This window comes from Coloeus monedula (genome assembly GCF_965178545.1).
Source record: "Coloeus monedula genome assembly, chromosome: Z".
Taxonomy (NCBI): Eukaryota; Metazoa; Chordata; class Aves; order Passeriformes; family Corvidae; genus Coloeus; species Coloeus monedula.
In genome coordinates this window covers 45,856,848-45,875,490 of record NC_138822.1, presented here as the reverse complement: position 1 = coordinate 45,875,490, position 18,643 = coordinate 45,856,848, and the positions used below count along the sequence as shown (strand labels likewise).

At 43.9% G+C, this 18,643-nt stretch overlaps 1 protein-coding gene across 1 annotated transcript; it reads right to left on the bottom strand.

Moving 5' to 3' along the window:
* Positions 1–13,176: 13,176 nt before the first annotated feature.
* Positions 13,177–18,179, bottom strand: CTSL (cathepsin L). The gene is made up of 8 exons (XM_082301060.1): positions 18,145–18,179; positions 17,696–17,831; positions 17,220–17,342; positions 16,984–17,139; positions 16,585–16,809; positions 14,827–14,995; positions 14,366–14,483; positions 13,177–13,586 (listed from the first exon to the last, which is right to left on the bottom strand). Exons 2-8 carry the CDS (start codon positions 17,819–17,821, stop codon positions 13,487–13,489), a joined length of 1,017 nt encoding a protein of 338 aa, XP_082157186.1. The 5' UTR covers positions 17,822–17,831; positions 18,145–18,179; the 3' UTR covers positions 13,177–13,486.
* Between the last annotated feature and the right edge of the window lie 464 nt (positions 18,180–18,643).

The window sequence follows — 18,643 nt, the reverse complement described above, 5'->3', positions numbered from 1 at the left end:
CTCCTAGAATAAGCACAAGGCAGTGGGGTTTGGATAAAGGGGTAGGGTAAAAGGGGAGAGAGGGGGAGGGGGAGAAAGAGAGAGAAAGAGAGAGAGAGAGGTGAATTAAAGAGGAGGGGGAAGGCAACAGAGGCACAGAGAAAGAGAGTTCTGGCTCCAGCATGGATCTAGCTGATGGGGAGTCCAGGGACCTGGGGGTGCACATGTGCCTGGGGTTTGTGAGGATACTTTTTTCCCTGCCATGGAGATAACTTTTTCATTTTCTACACAAATTATACAAAGTCTGTTCTTTCAGGCCTTTCTGGAAATGGGTCAGAGGGCTTCAGGAATCTTGGGTGGTTTTCATACCTCCCTACAATCCACGCCCCCTTCTCAGTCTCATTCCTGTGTTTACGCTGTGTTGTCCTTATCTCCACAAGGTACAACAAGGATGTTTGTCCTGGAAAAGTGCTGCCCTACTTCTGTATGGCCACCTTCACAAGCCACACCTTATTCTTTCTCACAGTGTGTGTTACCAACAATCATTGGTTGTTATTATCAACAATCCTTGGTTTGCTCCACAACTATCTGGTTATTGCTGTTTGAGGTATACACATTAGCCCTTTGTCTTACGGAGTCAGGATCCTGTGTGAACATCCTGAGAGCTACCTTCAACCCCTTCAAAGACCTACTTAGAAGAATCCTATGGGATAGGGCTCCAGAAGATAAGGAGGCCCAAGAGAGCTGGTCAATATCCAAACATCAGTTCCTCCAAGCTCAAGACCAGTGTAGCACTATGAGCAGGAAATCAGGCAAAGGGGACAGGAGATCTTCATGGATGAGCAGGGATTTTCTAGAAAGAAATTTCTGGGATGTGGAAAAAGTGCCAGATCCTGTGGGAGGACTATAGGAACATCATCAGAGTATGCAGGAATGAGATGAGGAAGACCAAGGCCCACTTGGAATTTAATCTGGCAAGGGATACCAAAGGCAACTGAAAGGGCTTCTACAAGTACATCAGGAGCAAAAGGAAGATTAGGGAAAATGTGGGGCCAGTGCTGAATCAGATGGGTGTCTTGGTGATGGAAGACACAGAGAAGGCAGAATTACTGAATGCTTTCTTTTGTCTCAGTCTTTACTGGTGAGGCCAGCCCTGAGAAGTCCCAGACCTTGGAGGCAAGAGAGGAAGGCTGGAGAAATGCAGACTTCCCCTGGTCACAGAGGGTTGGGTTAGAGATCAGCTAGACAGACTTAACACCCATAAATCCGTGGGCTCTGGTGGGATGCACCCATGGGTGCCAGGGGAGATGTTGCTGGCAGATGTTGCTAAGGCAACCTCCATTATCTGTGCAAAATCATGGAGAACAGGAGAGGTGCCCAATGGCTGAGGGAAAGCCGGTGTTACTGCCATCTTCAAGAAGGACAGGGAGGAGCCAGGAAAACATGTGCAGTCAGCCTCACCTCCACACCTGAAAAGGAACAGCCCATTCTGCCCGGGCATGTAGAAGACAATAGGGTCACTGGGAGTAGTCAGCATGGATTCACCAGGGGGAACTCATGCTTGACCAAGCCAATACACTCTGTGGTGGCATGGCAGGATGGATCAGTGAGGGGAGAGCAGTGGATGTTGTCTGCCTTGACTTCAGCAAGGCTTTTGACACTGTCTGCCATAACAACATTAACTTGCAGGTAAGCTCAGGAAATGGGGGTTAGAGGAATGGACAGCGAGGTGGATCAGGAGCTGGCTGAATGGCAGAGCTCAGAGGGTCGTGATCAGCAGAGCAGAATCCGGCTGGAGGCCTGCAGCCAGTTCTCCAGGGATCAGTACTGGGACCAATGTTGTTCAGCTTGTTTATCAATGACCTGGAGGAAGGGATAGGATGCACCCTCAGCAAGTGTGCTGGTGGCACTAAACTGGGGGAGTGGCTGATCCACCTGAAGGTTCTGCTGCCATTCTGTGGAACCCTGATAGGCTGGAGAGTTGGGCAGAGAGAAACTTAATGAGTTCAACACGGGCAGGTGTCGGGTCCTGCACCTGGGGAGGAACAGCCCCAAGTGCCAGCACAGGCCGGGTGTTGCTCCTACAGAGCAGCTCTGTGGAGAAGGACCTGGGTCTCTTGGTGGATCACAAGCTGTCCATGAGCTGGCAGTGCCCTTGTGGCCAGGAGGGCCAATGTCAGCCTAGGGTGCATTGGGAAGAGTGTGGCCAGAAAGTTGAGGGAGTTGTGCCTCTATTTATTTGACCCTCTGTGCCTCTATTTTGGCCCTCCAGGCCACATCTCGAGTGTTGTGTCCAGTTCTGGACTCCTCAGCAAAAGAGAGACAAGAAGCTCCTGGAGAGGGTCCAGCAGAGGGTCACAAAGATGATTTGGGGTCTGGGGCATCTCTTATGAGGAAATGCTACAGGAACTTGGCCTGTTTAGTCTGGGGAAGAGAAAACTGAGAGGGGATCTCATTAACGCATATAAGTATCTCAAAGGCAGGTGCCAAAAGGATGGTGCCAGACTCCTTTCAGTGCTACCCAGTAACAGGATGAGGAGCAATGGCCATAAACTAAAGCACAGGAAGTTCCACCTCCGCATGAGGAAGAATTTCTTTACACTGATGATGGCAGAGCACTGGAACAGGCTGTCCTGGAGTCTTTCTCTGTGGAGACATTCAAAACCCATTTGGACAGGTTCCTGTGATGCCTTGAGAGGCCACCTAAAAACAGAGATGAGACAGGAGTAAGGGAATAAGGTAGGTATTTATTTGAAGGGCCTTAAAATGTACCCCCTGGGGAGCCAGAAGCTATTGCCAAAATGGACCCCAATGTGGACAGGTCACGAGTTCTTCACACCTTTATAGGTTTGGTTCATTTGCATATCAGGGTTAATTCTCCAATTAAAGCTTCAGTTAAAGATGTAATTTCCCCAAGCTTGCCCCGCCCTTTAGAGGCTTTTGGTTTACTTATTTCAGGCCTAGGACAGTCTGAGTGTCCTTGGAGAACAGGCCTGGAGAGGCTTTGTTATGTCTACCTGGCATGAGAGAACAGCAGCTAACAGGCCACAAGAAACTTCAGAGTTACACACTAGGCAGTACAGGATTTGAAAAATATGAAAGTTAAAACCTAAGGCATCATCTGGGTTACTTGCTTTGTCTGACTGTGCTTTGGAAGGGGGGTTGGACTGGATGATCACCAGACATCCCTTCCAACCATAACGATTCTGTGATTCTGACGCTTCTAGGCTTGTACAGCCATCCATCCTGTAGGTGCTCTGGTGCTAGACCTCAGACTTGACATTGCCTAAGGAGATCAGAAATCTGCTGTGAAACTTGCAGTCATTGACCAGTGAGAGCAAAGATTAGCAATTAAAAGAAATGTGTGATTACATTAAGTGATAAGAATGTGGAAACTGGGATTTAGGTCACTTTGAGTATTAGACACCTTTTTAACCCTCCTGTCTCATTATATGAACATTTTTTTAGGCAACCTCCTTGACAATGTAAGCAGCTCCTCTATCCTCTTCTCATTTTCACCCTGATTCACACCCCCAGCTGTGATGGTACAAGACTGTATTAAGAACACTCTGTGAATTACATCAGGACATAGAGAGGAGTTAAAAATACTCCTGCCAAGAAAATCCAACAGTTACTTTTTAACTTACAACTGTGTTCTATTATTCATAAAGAAGAGGTACGCTGAACAAAAGCAGACAGAAAATTATTCAGGATGAGCATTTACCCTTAGTTATTGCTATCCCAGGGGTGAGGATGTGATTTCAGTGCTGTTTCAGGTAACAAAGTACTCCTTCTGCAGGTGTTTATCTGGCACTTTTTAAAGCTGTGATAACTGCCCAGAATCAGCAAGTACAGAGCGTACTTGTTTATTTCGTTCCTCATCATGTGCTTCCCAAAGCTCTACTATCAACAGCAGAACACAAACAACACTTAAATCCTGGAGACTGAAAAGGAAGCAGAAAACAAGAAGACAGTTTAGATAATAACAAAAACTTTTTACTGCATGATGCAGTTGTGCACTCTGATTATGAAAATTAATAAATCAGTTTTTCTGTGAAAACAATGTGCATGGTGTACATGCACATATATATATATTTATGCACATATTATATACATATATAGTAATTCTCTCTCTCAGAGTGTCTACATAGGAACACAAATAGATGTTGATGTCACAAATTTATTGAGAAACTCCATTGCATTTTTTAAATTGGAAACTTATGACCAAGTGTAATTTGAGGCCAGTCTAAGTAAGCTAACAATTTTATATCAGAAGGATTACTGGTAAATTGGTCCTGTTCCCAAGCGGCCAGGAGAGATGATAAAGCAAGGAGGTAGCAAGAACAGATATGCAGCACTGCTCAGTGTAGCCACAGGGCCTCTAAAAACCACCACTTAGGGACATGCCGAAAGTTTGTTTTGCAGTGGGTGTACCCAGTCAAATGGCTAAGATCTGTGTTCCTGCTGGCAGGATATATACACCTGCCTACTGCAACGTGTCAGTCATTCAGTGCCCTACTTACTGTCAGCCTTACAGCACCCAGCTTGCCTTCATTTAGGTAAGGTTTCACACCTGGACTTAATCTCAGCTGCTATTTTTCCCACATTTTGGTTTTTTTCCTCAGTTTGCACTCAAAATACCCGTTAGTGGAGGGGCTAGTGCTGGGACACTGCTCTGACTAACAACTGCTGCTTGGGTGGCTGTTGATGCTTAAATGACAATGCTCCTAGTTTGTGGTACTTACACAGAGATCCATATCTGCTCTGTATAAACAACTCATACAAACCTCAAATGCCGATTAAGAAAGGAGCAACTTCATTCAGTGTGAACAGTGGATATGCTTTGCTGGAGTCCTGCTTCGACCTACCTCACCTACCTAAGTACTTGTATGTTTTCTGCTATGTGTAGCACAGCCCTGCAACCAGACCACTCCACAAAATCCTTCTTAAAGGCTCAGGGTGAGTTTTAAAGTTTCCCTCTGCAGTGTGGTATTAGTCCAGATCATTTCTGCAAAGCTCTCTGACACTAACCACAGGGTGAAGGGACACCACCTATGAAGCCCTTGCAACAACTGGGCCACAACTGCCATCCATGGCCAGCTGCCAGGGTATTTGAGGGCACTCAGACTGCTGAGAAAGTAAGACATATATTTTCTTTTTTTTCAAAGAATCAGAGACTATTTAGTGGTTGGAGTGGTGTGAAAGGGGACACACCACAAGCTGCCATCAAGGCTGCTGAGAGAAGCAGGCACTGTTCATGATGAAGGTGTTGTGAGTCTGCCTCCAGACACAGAAGGCAGCAATGCCTGATATTCCTCAGATACTCATCAGCCCAATACAAAATTCAAAATACATGGAAGCAACAAGTACAGGAAGGAACAGAAATGCATCTAAGTATTAGTTCACATATATGCCTTTGTATCAGTATTCAATAGCTTCTTGGCATAAAATTATGTATGAATAAATCAGCACCCATTTGACTTCCAGTTGCCTTCGGAGAAAGATGCAGAAACTGTACTATTTGAACTGTACCAAGTATATAAAATACACGACTGTTGTTAAAGCACTGGTTGCCAAACTTGTTGCCAAACCTAATTCTTCTTTCCAATTATTGGGAACTTTTGCACCTATTTCAGAAGTAAAATAAAGGCAAACTACCTAAACCTAGTGGTGTCCAGTAACCCAAGAAAACACAGCAACCCCACCAGGCTCTAGTAAATGAACAGCTGTTCACAAATTATTTTGACTGGAAACTGAGTTAGTCCGAGCAGCCAGCCACAGAGAGGTGGCCTTGTGACTGCAATCACAAGATGGGGGATCAGAAAACAGGTTAGGGCTGGCAGGCTTCCCACCAGTCCCGTGGCACCCAGGCTGCCTGTGCTGCTGCCCTGCCAGCCCAGCACTCTGAGGAGCAAATCCTGGACACTCTGCAGCAGGACCTCACCCATCCCTGAGAAAGCAGCTGAAATGCAGATGCTCTTTGAAATGTAGGATCAAATGTGTCTCTGAGAATTTGTATCCAAAGTTGATGCTTTATTTTGTTTTCAACAAAACATACACACGGGGAGTTTTGCTGGTTTTTTAATAAAGCCAACTGATATTTCTGGAAAAGTCAGGCAAAAGCTTTTTCATTTATAAAATGCCAGCTAATTAGAGACAGAGAACAAGAAAGAGCTCTTAGCTTACATGGATTATACCACACAGACTCATTGTGAGAAAAGGGTGGTTGGTGCCCATGGAAGAGAAGAGGGGGTTTAATAAGAGGAAGGACGATAAAGTCATTAACGTCTGAGACTGCAAAGGTAAAAGTAGTTATTTTCCAGAGATATCCAGGGCCCAAAAGTGGGAATAGCAGAGAGTAAATGAACACTGAGACAGACAATCTGCACACAGTTACCCAGAGGTACTGAAGACCTTAAGTTTTGATGAGACAATCCCTACCATTCAGGCTTCATATCATCACAGACAATGTTCATAAACCCCATGTACTGCTATCAAAAATACCTCTGGTTTTTGTTCCTAGCTTTCTGCAAATACAGATGTGGTTTCAGAAAGCACAAAAACAAAAACCTCAAACCAAGCATGTGATCTAATTGAAGTGAACTGATTTTAATACTCCACAGAGACAGGAATTTCCACTGAGATCTGCCCTGAGGAGGTTGCTTTCATCCCATGCAATGATTTGCATAATGGTTTTGCAGGATTCTGTTCATCCAGGAGCCCAGCAACCTGTTTTCTGGTAGCAGCTTTTGTAGTTCTGACCACTGCACTTACTGAAGGCAGTTTGGTGAGCCAGCTTGCAGAGGGTGTTGGCCAAGACAGCTATGTACTCCCACGTTGATAAACAGAGTTTGGCCTAAGAATTGTTGTCAGCTGCTGAGCAGATCACCCAGTGAATATTTTATCGCTTTTGAAAGGACACCTGTGAGGGAGATAATGCGCCCGCTCAATTACTGGGTCAGCTGTGCTCAGGCTGAATGTGCATGGCCAGCCTAATCCCAGCCCAGGCATGACCGTTCACGATGTCTCATCAAGGCAGCAGACGCTCCAATGCACCGTCAGCACACGCCCGGGAAAAAAAAAGAGGTCAGCTTCTCTCCACGCCCAGCTGCCACAGCACCGGCCTTGTCATCGTGTGCTGTGAGGAGAGCACAGCTCTGAGACATTGTACCGGGTGACAAACCATCTGTCTTTTGCCCTTTTGATCGCCAGGTTTCCTGTTTTGTTCCTGCGCTGACAATTTTCTCCCTCTTTTAACAACACAGCATGATTTTTTATTCCGGCACAGAAAGACAAAAGAGGAGACTGCTCAAACATAAGCAGGGAGGATAAGTGGAAAGGGCCATGCAGACAAACATAGATCTGAAATTTAAACTCAGTCAAAGAACACAAATGGGGATGTCTACTTTTAGCTCTTTTGAAGATATGCTGGGAGAAAACAAAGCGAAAGGGGGAGGCTAGCCTTCTCTCAAATGCACACCCACAGCTGCTAATCAGTTGTATGGCCTCTGGCAGGCAGCCTCACTGCTTTTGGCTGACTCCCACTTCTCAGCTCTCTGTCAGTTTAGATTAAAAACTCAGTGTGGAGGGAGTTTCTTTTGCTCTTGGTTTGCAGAATTACTAACAAAAACCGGCTGTAAAGTTCGTTGAAATGTCTGGAATATCGCAACAGAAATACCACTTCAAAAGTATTCCTGATGGGCATCCTGTGTACCCAAGGTTTGCTTCTGAAATGTTCTATTATATTGTGAGAGAAATGTGACAGAAATGCTCTAATAGCACTGAATCAGAAAACACAGGTCTGCTCCGATTCTTCTGTCACTAGCAAGCAACAAATAGCAAAATGCAGCAGGATTTATTCCTAAACTTTGCACAAGGCATTGGAATTTCTATATAAACAGACAGAGATGTTTCTTTTAACTATGAGAGTATTATTATAAATCCCTAGAAGCCAATGCAATTTTAAAACACGGCTGATGTTTCCAGTATATATTTTCTGTTCCAAACAAACCCTGCTGTCAGTTTATGCTTCATGCTTGAATGAGGAAAGCAGTACTTCTAAACATGGCTGAGCAGAAGGAATGTTAAGACAGCTATTGAGAAGAACTTGCATTCACAATTCTGGAATTGCTGTACAATTACGGTAAAAGATTGTACTGTGTGGTTTTTTGGTTTGGTTTTTTTTTTTTTTTTTTTTTGCTATATCTAGCAAAAATGGGCACCTACAGATATAGCAATGAACTGTTACAAGAGTTTTGTGGGTAGCCTTATCTAGAGGTGTTTTTGTGCCTTGTTACCAGCATCATGAACAGATACATTACAGAGACATGCTTAGAATTACACTTCCTTTGTGGGAAAAAACACCTTACTTGGCAGCTCTGAAGCCACCTCATTTGACCTTCGGATTTTAAGCAAAAGCAAGTGTGTTCCAAAACACGCTACAGCCTCAAGGAGTTCTTATTTCAGCATCAACTTCTCAGACATTCTAAGCCAGTTTCAAGGTCTAGTAGCCCAGCATTTGTTTTAAACAGTTCTGTGCCACGGCATGCATGCTGTGCAGGAAGCTTTCACTAGTAATTAAAAAAAAAAAAAAAAAACAAAAACTAACAACCCCCCCCTCCCCCCCCCAAAACTTACTCATTAGAATATTTCCATGCAGTTCCTGAGACTGCAATTTTTTCCTAGTAGAGGCAGGAAGCAATAGCTGTAATAGCTTCAGAGGCCCCTCAGTGGTACCCCAGGGGAGCACACCTAAACCATTCTCACCCTGGAAAAACACACCATAGCACAGACAAAGAACATCAAAACACAAAGTTAATTCCAGGTGAATGTCCAAAGTGTCACTAAGCATATGAACAACACTTACAGGGTTGGAAGATCATCTCTTCCTTGCTGAGATCTCAGACCACCAACAATCTTTCCTGAGAGGACCTCACAAAGCCACTCTTAACCAAACAGCCTTCAAGAGGTGGTGGGGAGGGGAATAGCTCACTCTCTGACTCTGCTCCATCTTTGACCACTTCTTCCCAAACCAGGACTGCAGAAGGTACCAGGCATCAGCGCTGTAGCACCACACCTGACAACACACAGTGTTACTTCTACAATGTGTTTCCCAGCATCACTTTATTGGGAAAGTCTAACAGGTTTCACTCAGGTTTTGGACCTCCTAGAGGTGGTGAGAACTGTCAGTGAACAAAACAAGGAAGCAGCATTGTAAAAAAGAATCCAATAAGTACTTTACAAATGCCCATCTCCAATGGCTTCTTTGCTCCTCTGCGTACAGAGGTTGGCGGTAGCTCTTCAGCAGGAAACAGGCAGGATGGAAACAAAAATGGTTGCAAAAATCGTATTTTAAGACCACTGAACAATAAATCTTTGTACAACTGAGCTTGAGAAAAAAAAAAAAGCAGTCAAGTTCACTTGTGAACACAAATAAAGGTGGTGTCCTCTGAAATTCTTCTGAGACTCCTAATCTATCTAAACTAATCAATCCATGGATCAGGTCTTCACCCTGCAGCCAACCCTCCTGCTCCCCCAAACGAAGCTCCCAATTGGGCTCCCTGTTTTCAGAAGAGCCTTATTGCATATCACCTAAGTTCAGTTTTGTGAATTGTGAATGAAATTTTGTTTATGACTATAGCCTTTCTTCCAAATGCTTTAGGTGCCCCTGCACTTACCCAAAATTTCACTCATGATTTGATGAAACCGTGATTAGGAAATAATAACATCCCCATTACTAATTTAAACAATTATTTCTTCAAAATAGTGTATTACTTAAGTCAGCATTTCCTGCTCTGACTTCCCAGCAAAAAGACTGAAGAGTATTGGACAGACAGCAAATAAAAATAGGGGCTCAATCTGTCATACATTTTGGTAAAGTCCAAAGAGAGCTAGAAAGCAGAAACATCACGTTACATTATGACAGTCTTCAGGGTATGCTCAATTCCTTGGTTAATAGCCAGAAACTGCAGTCAATCTCTAACATAAAAACTGATTAGCTGGCATTAAGCTTAAGAGATATATGACAGGATTTGTTATTTCATCAAGGAGATTAACTAAGGAGCAAATGCTGCATAACTGATATTCAGAAGCTCATTTTTGGATTTTTTTGAAGTTCATATTCCCATTCTCCTATGTCTCCGACTGTCTCAGAACTACATTTTCTGATGCTGTTATGCAGGTCAACAGTTCCATCATTCATTATAGAAAACCTCCACTGATACAATTCATCACGTTTGCCTTTCCTGTAAGGTTTCCACAGCATGAGATGACAAATATTTTGTTACCATAGTTTTCTTCAAAGCATTTTGAAAATTACTTTAGTGCATGGCTCATATAGCAGAGTAATAAAATTATTTGTTTCACTGTTAATGTCTGGAAATTAATTTAACATTAGCAAAGACAAAAACCAATCACATTAAAAAAAACCCACCAAAATTCCTTCCTACTCAGCAGTCACAGATAGGATGAGAAATTGAGTGCTCTTAACGTAAAATAGTTTCCTACATGACAGTTAAATTAATTACTCACCAGACTTTAAGAACTTCACATCTGAGTGAAAGAATTTAATTTAATGACTCTTCTTGCCTCAAGAGCACATGTCTTTAAAAACTCAAGTTCAGTGAGTGACAAATACATTCAACAAGTGGAGCAGAGAAACTGCTAAGAAACCTTTAGGACAAGAACAGTCTAAGAAGCATGAGCACATCAAAACCAAATGCAAAACAGTTTTTTCTTCCCAAATTTCAATAAAAAAGTGCATTTTCAAAATTAAGATGCTCGCAAACAAGGACTGCAAAGGTTTATCACTGTACAGAACTGCCATCTAGCATGGATGCAATATAGTGCCCAGCTCATGTATTTAGATACATGTAAGACCCCATTAACAACAGTAGCTGTAACTTAAGACAGGGCCTGAACTAGGCAGTATTGATAGGATTTTTTACTGATAATACATGTGCACTAGTATCTTTTAAAGTAACACATCTTTTAATAAATGCAATTTCAGCTATCAGGAGGAATATAAAACCAAAGAAAGCTTTGGAGAGAAAATACTGGGACAGTAATCAAGAACTTTAATTACCACAGTTTTCTGGGAACAACTCTGGAGCTTTCTGTGGCCACACATAACACGTATCTTCATAAAGGAGGAACTCTGACCAGAGACAACTTTCCCCAACAGGACAGTTACCACTATGGAATCATTTGCTACTTTACTATAGTATTTCTGAAGTAAATAAAATGGATTTACAGAGATAAGGCCACTGCAGTGGAATCAAAAAACCAGATTTAATATTGTTCTTGAAATGCATTATTTAGATTTCTAAGAAAACTGACACAACTGCAACTTACGCAAAAATTTTAGTCTTTATGGTGTCACGTAATGCAATTCTGGGTGAAGCTGAATTAAGATTGTGTAAATATTGAGTTATCTACATGACCTGACTTACCCTGTCCCTTTATTATTCCACTCTGGGGAGGATGTTCAGCCAGAAAAGTCAGCAAGTTTTAATCCACACAAATAGCCACCTTATCTCATATTTTTTCTAAAAAAGTCAAAGGCTGATGCCTCTTTTGTGAGCTACATGCCCATTCATGTGCAGATGCTTTAAAGGTTATTTTCTTTTCACTTCCCATCTGTTCACAAAAAAAATATCTTGTTTACTCAGCAACTTTTTTTAACCCTGGATTTTGCAACAAAACACCTTTCCCTGTTGACCATTTTTTTAGCAGTTCCAAGTCCCAGCAGCCTTTGTACTGGTCTCACCCCTGGTTTAGCCAATAAAGAAAACCCAAAGCACCAAGCACTACCATGCTCACAGTAACATCAGCTTCCAGGATTAAAAAGTGTTCAGAGAGACAGGTCTCAGTCTGGCAGAAAGAACAAAAATCATCTTCTGCATAAGGAGCTTATATAGTTACTTCTCAGGCAGCATTTTGCTCCCAGACTCTCATTCTGAATGTACAGACCATTGCGATTTCCTTCTGAGTATCAGCCTTTAGAGGACCACCTGGTGAGCTCCATAATCATTTCCTCCACAGCTTCCCCAAGCAGTGTGGATGCCCTCCATAACTGGCTTAGCAAGTCAACTTAGTAGCTAAATTCTAACCAGTATTTCTGCTCTGTGGCTTGTTAAATAGCCACTGGGCTGAGTGAGGCTCTTCCTTTAAAAAAAACAACAAACCAAACTTGTCAGGAAATTCAGGTTGAAAGAATTTATCTAAAAGCAGCACACAAACAACTCACAAGTATCCATAATAATGACAACTCAACCTTGTTTTTCTCTTTAAAGGAGTTTATTAAATGCAACCTAAAGATTTGCATTATCAACAATAAGGAAGTTAATCTTCCATCAATTGTGGTCTAAGTGTTCCTTTGTGAACATGGCTAACTGGTGCTAGTTATGCTTCAGAACTACACCTCCTTCACCTACAGCCCAAGAGCAACAAGAGGTGATGTCAGTACCAAAAAGCCAAGCCTTTGCCCCCTGCTGTTTTTGGTGTTTACCAATTCACCATCCTCTGCAGGAACTACTGGTACCCAAAACACACCTGAACAGTAGTATGTAATAGCTAATGCTCATGTTTCAGCAGCAGTGATACCTGCAGAGAGAAGGACATACCGGCCACAGTGTAAATCATCTCAGTTAAGTCAGCCAGTAAGTACCACAGCTAACAGAGCAGCCCAATGTCACCTTCCATAGGGACAAAATTTCTCCCTCACCCCCCTTCTTTCTCCAGCTGAAGCTGGTACAGAGGGAAAACAGTATCTAATGCCCCACATATCTCCAGAAACAAGCCCTCTGAACTGTCCAGGCATGCTTTAGCTGTTCCTCTGAAAATGCTCAAAAGGACACAACTGCTCAAACTACACAAGCGTGGCACTTTGACATGCCACTAAGAAAACACTAACAGAACTGAAAGCTAAGTGAAGATCAGATGCTGCATGCAGAAGATGACAAGATTGAAGGTATTTGTTATGAGACACAAGGAACCAGAGATTTTTCCACTTCCCATTTAACTAATCTGTATCATAAATTCTACACTCCTTTTTATAACAACTATTAGCCATTCCCAGATAGGGCTGCATTTTAGTGACCAATGGAGGCACACATACAGACTCCACCTAAGAGCACAATTTAGGACACCTATTTGACAAAAGTCCCAAGTAGAAAAAAAACAAAAAGCCAAATCATCTGTACATAGTGGAACTTAAGTATTTATTTAAAAAGTAAACCTTTGGACACACTGCAATTAAAAAAGAAGAAAAGGAAAAATACAAAGAATTTATTGGATTAAGCAGTTAAAAGCCAGCAATATTACAAGCTGTTTACATACCAACATTTACATTAATTTAAACAAGTGGCATGTCACCAACATGTAAAATATACTTCAAGAGTTTCAAAAATCAAGTTGAGTTTTGAAAGACACAAGGCTACCACATGTGAACATGGGTTTGGTCATTCAGTTTAAATCCCCTCTTGTACTGAAATGTTCAGTCTTCAAATTATACAAGTGGATAACTAGCAGCTGTTGCTATTCCACAGTGATTCTTTCTGTCCTTGGCCATGTAGATATATCCTTTGTCACCCCACTTCTCACCCCAGCTGAAAACAAAAGCAAAGGGCTTGTTTACATATTCAGAAGTTACTTATTTACCGCCGTCCCCTGTACGTGTTTAAAACTGAAAACTGCTGCCGTTCCACATTCGCAGAGAAAATCCAAGATAGCTGCAGCCAAAAACTAAAGTGTTTTCCAGTAATTAAAAGCATCCCAAGCTCACAGAAATGAAGAATGCAGCCATTCTATCACGAGGTAGTCACATTGATGTGCAAACCTTGACTACAGGTGCCTGAAGCTCAGACACTGCTCCCAGGCAATTTAAGGGAAGTCAAAGGCTGCAAGCAGAATCTGAGGGTGGTGCCCCAGTAATGCTGAGAACATGAGACAAGCTCATGTGATGTGCCCTTTGGCATTAATTTATTTTCTCTCCAACTTAGGAGGTAACTCCATCTTAAAGTTCAAGTATTATCCTATTTCAAAGAAGTGAGCACCACTCTGCTTCCAAAAAAATCCATTATACCCCCACAAGCAGGCTTCCTCCTGCTCCACTCCTTTAATATCTACTAGGTACACAGGCTGTTTCAGCACTGAGCTCCCTTAAATTAACTGAACAAGCAGAATAAGATGGCTGCTTTGGGCCCACTTTATTAGGCCATCAGCAGCATAAGTTGGATTTTACCTTTGTCATACCTTTGTTCACAAACTGAAAACAGTCTCCAGATTTCCCACACACAGATTTTAATTACTGTTGTCTCTCTACCTCTCCCCTTAAAAGTGACAAACTACTTTCTATTCTCGCCTGGACACATGATACTGATCTTACCTGTTCTTAACAATCCAGTATTTCTTCCCATCTACATCTTCCCCCTCAAAGCCATATCCTACAACCAGAACACCATGGTCCAAGTCTTCACTGCTGCAGTCAGGTTCATAGTAGATACCTGCAAAAGTGTTAAGTTCACTCATGAACAAAATCCTCTGTAGAAAACCCTTCTCCCTCATGAGAAGCTTTGTGTATTTCAACTTAAATGTTGCACAGCTTTTTGAAAGTTAGAGGAAGGAATCATTAAGTTCATTTGATCATGGCAAAAACTGAGGGACAAGTAGACACATAAGCAAGAGAAATACCTGTGGAAAAACATAGAATTAAAATGACTTCTGAATTATGTCCTATGTCACAGGATCATACCTGGTTTTTTTTCGTCTACGAACTGTAGCGTAATGAATACTGAGTAATTAAAAGAAACCCAGTTCTCTGAATGAAAGTAATTAACAAATCCCCACCTGACTGATAGAACTGAAATGAAGAATGGCCTGCATCAATAGCGACAGACACTGGACCCACAGCTGCAACTGCTTTCATGAGAGCTCTTTCGTGTCCTTGAGGGATGTCAACAAAGCCAGTGTCATTAGCAGCATTGTATTCTGCCTTGTAGCGACAGTCTTCATCATCCTAAGTAGAGAAAGCTGTAGTTACTACACAGTTTTCCATTTAACACACAGGTCAGCACAGAACCACCAGACATTCTGTGACTTCGCTGCTTTGAAAGCAACAGACTGAAGAGGATCCAATTGCCTCAGCAGTGCTTTGCAAGGAGGGGAATACAGAAGAACTGCTTCCTAGTTTCTCAAAAATACAGAAGAAGTAAACGACAGTGGGACCCAAAAAAATCCCCCCCAACTCTGCTGGGCTGCAGAGGGCCATCACATTCTGGAACTCTGCCCTCTTTGGTGCAAATATCTTTACAGGAAGGAAAGAAGCCCAGAATGCATTAATGGGCAATGGAAGAGAGCCAAGTATTCATTAATTACAAAGCAATCCAGAAACTGCTCATTGAGCAAGCACTTAAAATCCACAATTTTAGTATGTCCTAGTTTGAAAAGCTGTACAGAATGATTTGGAAGTTAGGAATTTGTATTACATGACCTTACATTTAACATTTGGGGGTGGGTTTGTTTGTTGTTTGCTTTCTGGGGTTTTTTTTTTTGGTGTGTTTTTTTTTTTGTTTGTTTGGTTTTGTTTTTTTTTTTTTTAAGTGAAGCCCGAACTGCTGATGTCACGAACATTTACCTCGGGAGAGAGGTGAAGCCTAGCTTGGAAGTCAGGTCACGTGAAACTGAAACAGATTCTAACAAGCACATCCTTCTGTTATCTGCATTATAAGTTAGTACTAAAGTTGTTTCCCCAACTAAAGGAACACAGACTATAGCTCAGTTGCTTACTTTTTGTACTCAGCAAGTTAGGCACTTCCTATAATCAACTGGGATCTCTGGAAAAGCCAAGATTGGGAAAAATTGAGATTACAGAGACACAGGTGAACAGGAACCCTGATCAAGGTTGTTCACAACAAATGGTACTTTGCTGTTGGCCATTTAGACAACACAAAACCAGCTGCAACAAAAGATCCTCCATAGTGAGCAGAACTCTTAAGAGGTGAAAACCACAAACAATGGGCTCTCAAGTGATACCACAATTGACTACTGCTCTTTCATCCTCTTCTATCTGTTTAACATTTGATAGATCACTAGAGGGATTTTAAAAGCCTGTCCACTATCTCCATTTATGCACATTTAATCTAGAAACAGAACTCAAGGCATTAACAGCAACTGTTGTTAAAAATCCAAATAACACTAGCCACAAGAATCAGGTGTTCTATAGGTAGCAACTCTGTAATAGGTCAATTATGGGAAGGTGAATTGCTCTCCTACCACTAAGTAGCACTGTTGACAAGGGCTGGGTTCTTGGTTTGGTGTGGCAACCAAGATAAGGCATGACAGAAAGGCAACAAGGAGGGGGAGGAAAAAGAATACTTGCTCCAGTTTTTCTAACTGGTCTGTCAAGATTTTGACCTCAAAGACCCGTGCAGTATGGGATTCCTCCTGGGGCTAGCAGTCATGCTAGTTCTCTTAGAAAAGATGCAACAGGACCAACAGATGTACTGATCTCTATACATTTGCCTTTCTAAGTATGAGTTTCCCAACACAATTTTTTCCACGCAAAAGACATGACACCTGCAATGTAAGCTCAGCTACTACACTCACCTTTGCAGTGTATGGGTAGGACTCCTCTGAATCAATGCCCCCATTATCCTGCACGTATTGGAAAGCCTGGTCCATGAGACCACCATTACAGCCTTGATTCCCTTCAGGGCGAGAGCAGTCCACCAGATTCTGTTCACTCAGTGAAACAAGTCTGCCAGTTTTTCTGAAGTGCTGCCCTTCAAGAGCTCCTGTTGTGCTGAAAGCCCAGCAAGAGCCACATTGACCCTAAAGTATAAATTGAAATCACAAGTTACAAACGCAGTTACAAAATGGTGCTTAGTTTAGTAAGCTTGTACCAGGCATCATTAAACAGGTACAGTGTTTTTCCCCTATGAAAGTGGATGTAGCATTCAGGAAACTGGACCTGTAACCGGTTACAAATCTACCATGAGACAGTACCTGGTCTTTAACTGGAGTTACATATCCCTTCTCTCGCCAGTCTACTGATCGTGGTGCTTCCAAGAAGTTGGGCTCAAGAAACTGGGATCCTCTGTATTTTCTTTCTGTCTTCTTGTGTACATAACCATTCATCAGCTGTCTGAACTCCTCAGTTGTCTGAGAAACAAATCAATATACAGACTCACTATGTATTACATGCCACTACTTAGAACTGTATATTATGTCTCTATACATACCATATCTCCAAACTGATTCATTCCCAACTTGTAGCTGTGTTTTCCTAATGCATGATCCAGATTATGGATTTCAATCATTTTCAGATTCTTCTCCCACACCACTCTCCTCCAGCCTTCCTCTCTCTAAGGGACCAAAAAACCAGCATATTTCAAGAAAGCCATTCTAACCAAGTTCACTTGCACGACAACAAGCTTTTTAAGGGTCATAATACTCGGGCAAATGTACACTACTCGAATGGGAAGCCCAAACAGAGTTTAGAAGGTGGTCTTTTTGCCGCCCTCATAACAAAAACAGCAAGTACAGTGCAGCTGAGTCAATGCACAAACACAGGAAAGGAACCTGGGAAGAGAAGGATTATGCTTCCCAAGAGCTGCCCACAGCCGGCGTTGTAACAAAGCAGACATGACTCAGCTGGCGGGGCCCAGCTCCGTGCGCTCAGCGCTCGCCCAGCAGCGCGCGTACCCCGGGGGCTCACCTCATGATAGTCCTTCTTGTGCCACGACTTCCACAGCTGCCAGTGCCCGTCCAGCTCGGGGTCCAGCCTCGGCGCGCCGAGAACCACGCCCAAGCAGAGGCAAAGCGTGGTGAGGAACGGGTTCATGCTGGCAGATCTGCCAAGGACGGAGGAACAGCGGTCAGGCAGGGCGCCCTGAGCGCGGGGGGATGCCAGACCCGAGACCGCCCGCGCGTCCTCTGTCAGCGACTGGCGGGAGCCGAGCACCCCGCGCTGCCCGCCCCGCCCTCGGCCGTGACTGTAAACAAGATCGGGCGGCGGGGCCGAGACGCGGGGTGCACAGTCGGCAGCCTCCCGAGGGAGCGGCTGGAATGGCGGACCCTTCCCGGCAGGATCCGCCCCACGGATGGACAAGGACGCGGCCGAGGCCGGCCCTCTCCACGCGTCCCCGCCTCGCAGCCCACGCTCACCACGCTCAACGACCGCCGCGACCTCCTCTCTCCCGTACTCAACGACGCTCGGCCTCCGCGGCCCCTCTTATCCCGGCCGCGGCCGTGCCCGCCCCGCCGCGCTCATTGGCGGCCGGGCCGGGCCGCGCCTCCCGCCGGGCCCGGGGCGGGGCGGGGTCTGCCGGGGCTCCCCCGCATCACCCCCGGGACGGGGCCGGGAGCCTGGAGGCGATGTGGGGCTGCTCTGGGCCTGTTCTGGGCCTGTTCTGGGCCAGTCCTGGGCCAGTCCTGGGCCAGTCCTGCACCGCCGGAGCCGCTACGTTGGCCAGTGTTTGTCCAAGTATTTACTCCGAGTGCTGTCGGGCCGGAGATAGTGGCAGCACGCTAAGTCTGGTGGAATTTAACCCGGAGGGACTTAAAGCAGGCAGCTGGCAGAACGAAGGAAAAACTAAGTGTGGAGGCAAAGAGACACGAATGGCGGGTTTTGGCAGCCCTAGCCGTGTCTCTGTGCTCCCGGTGT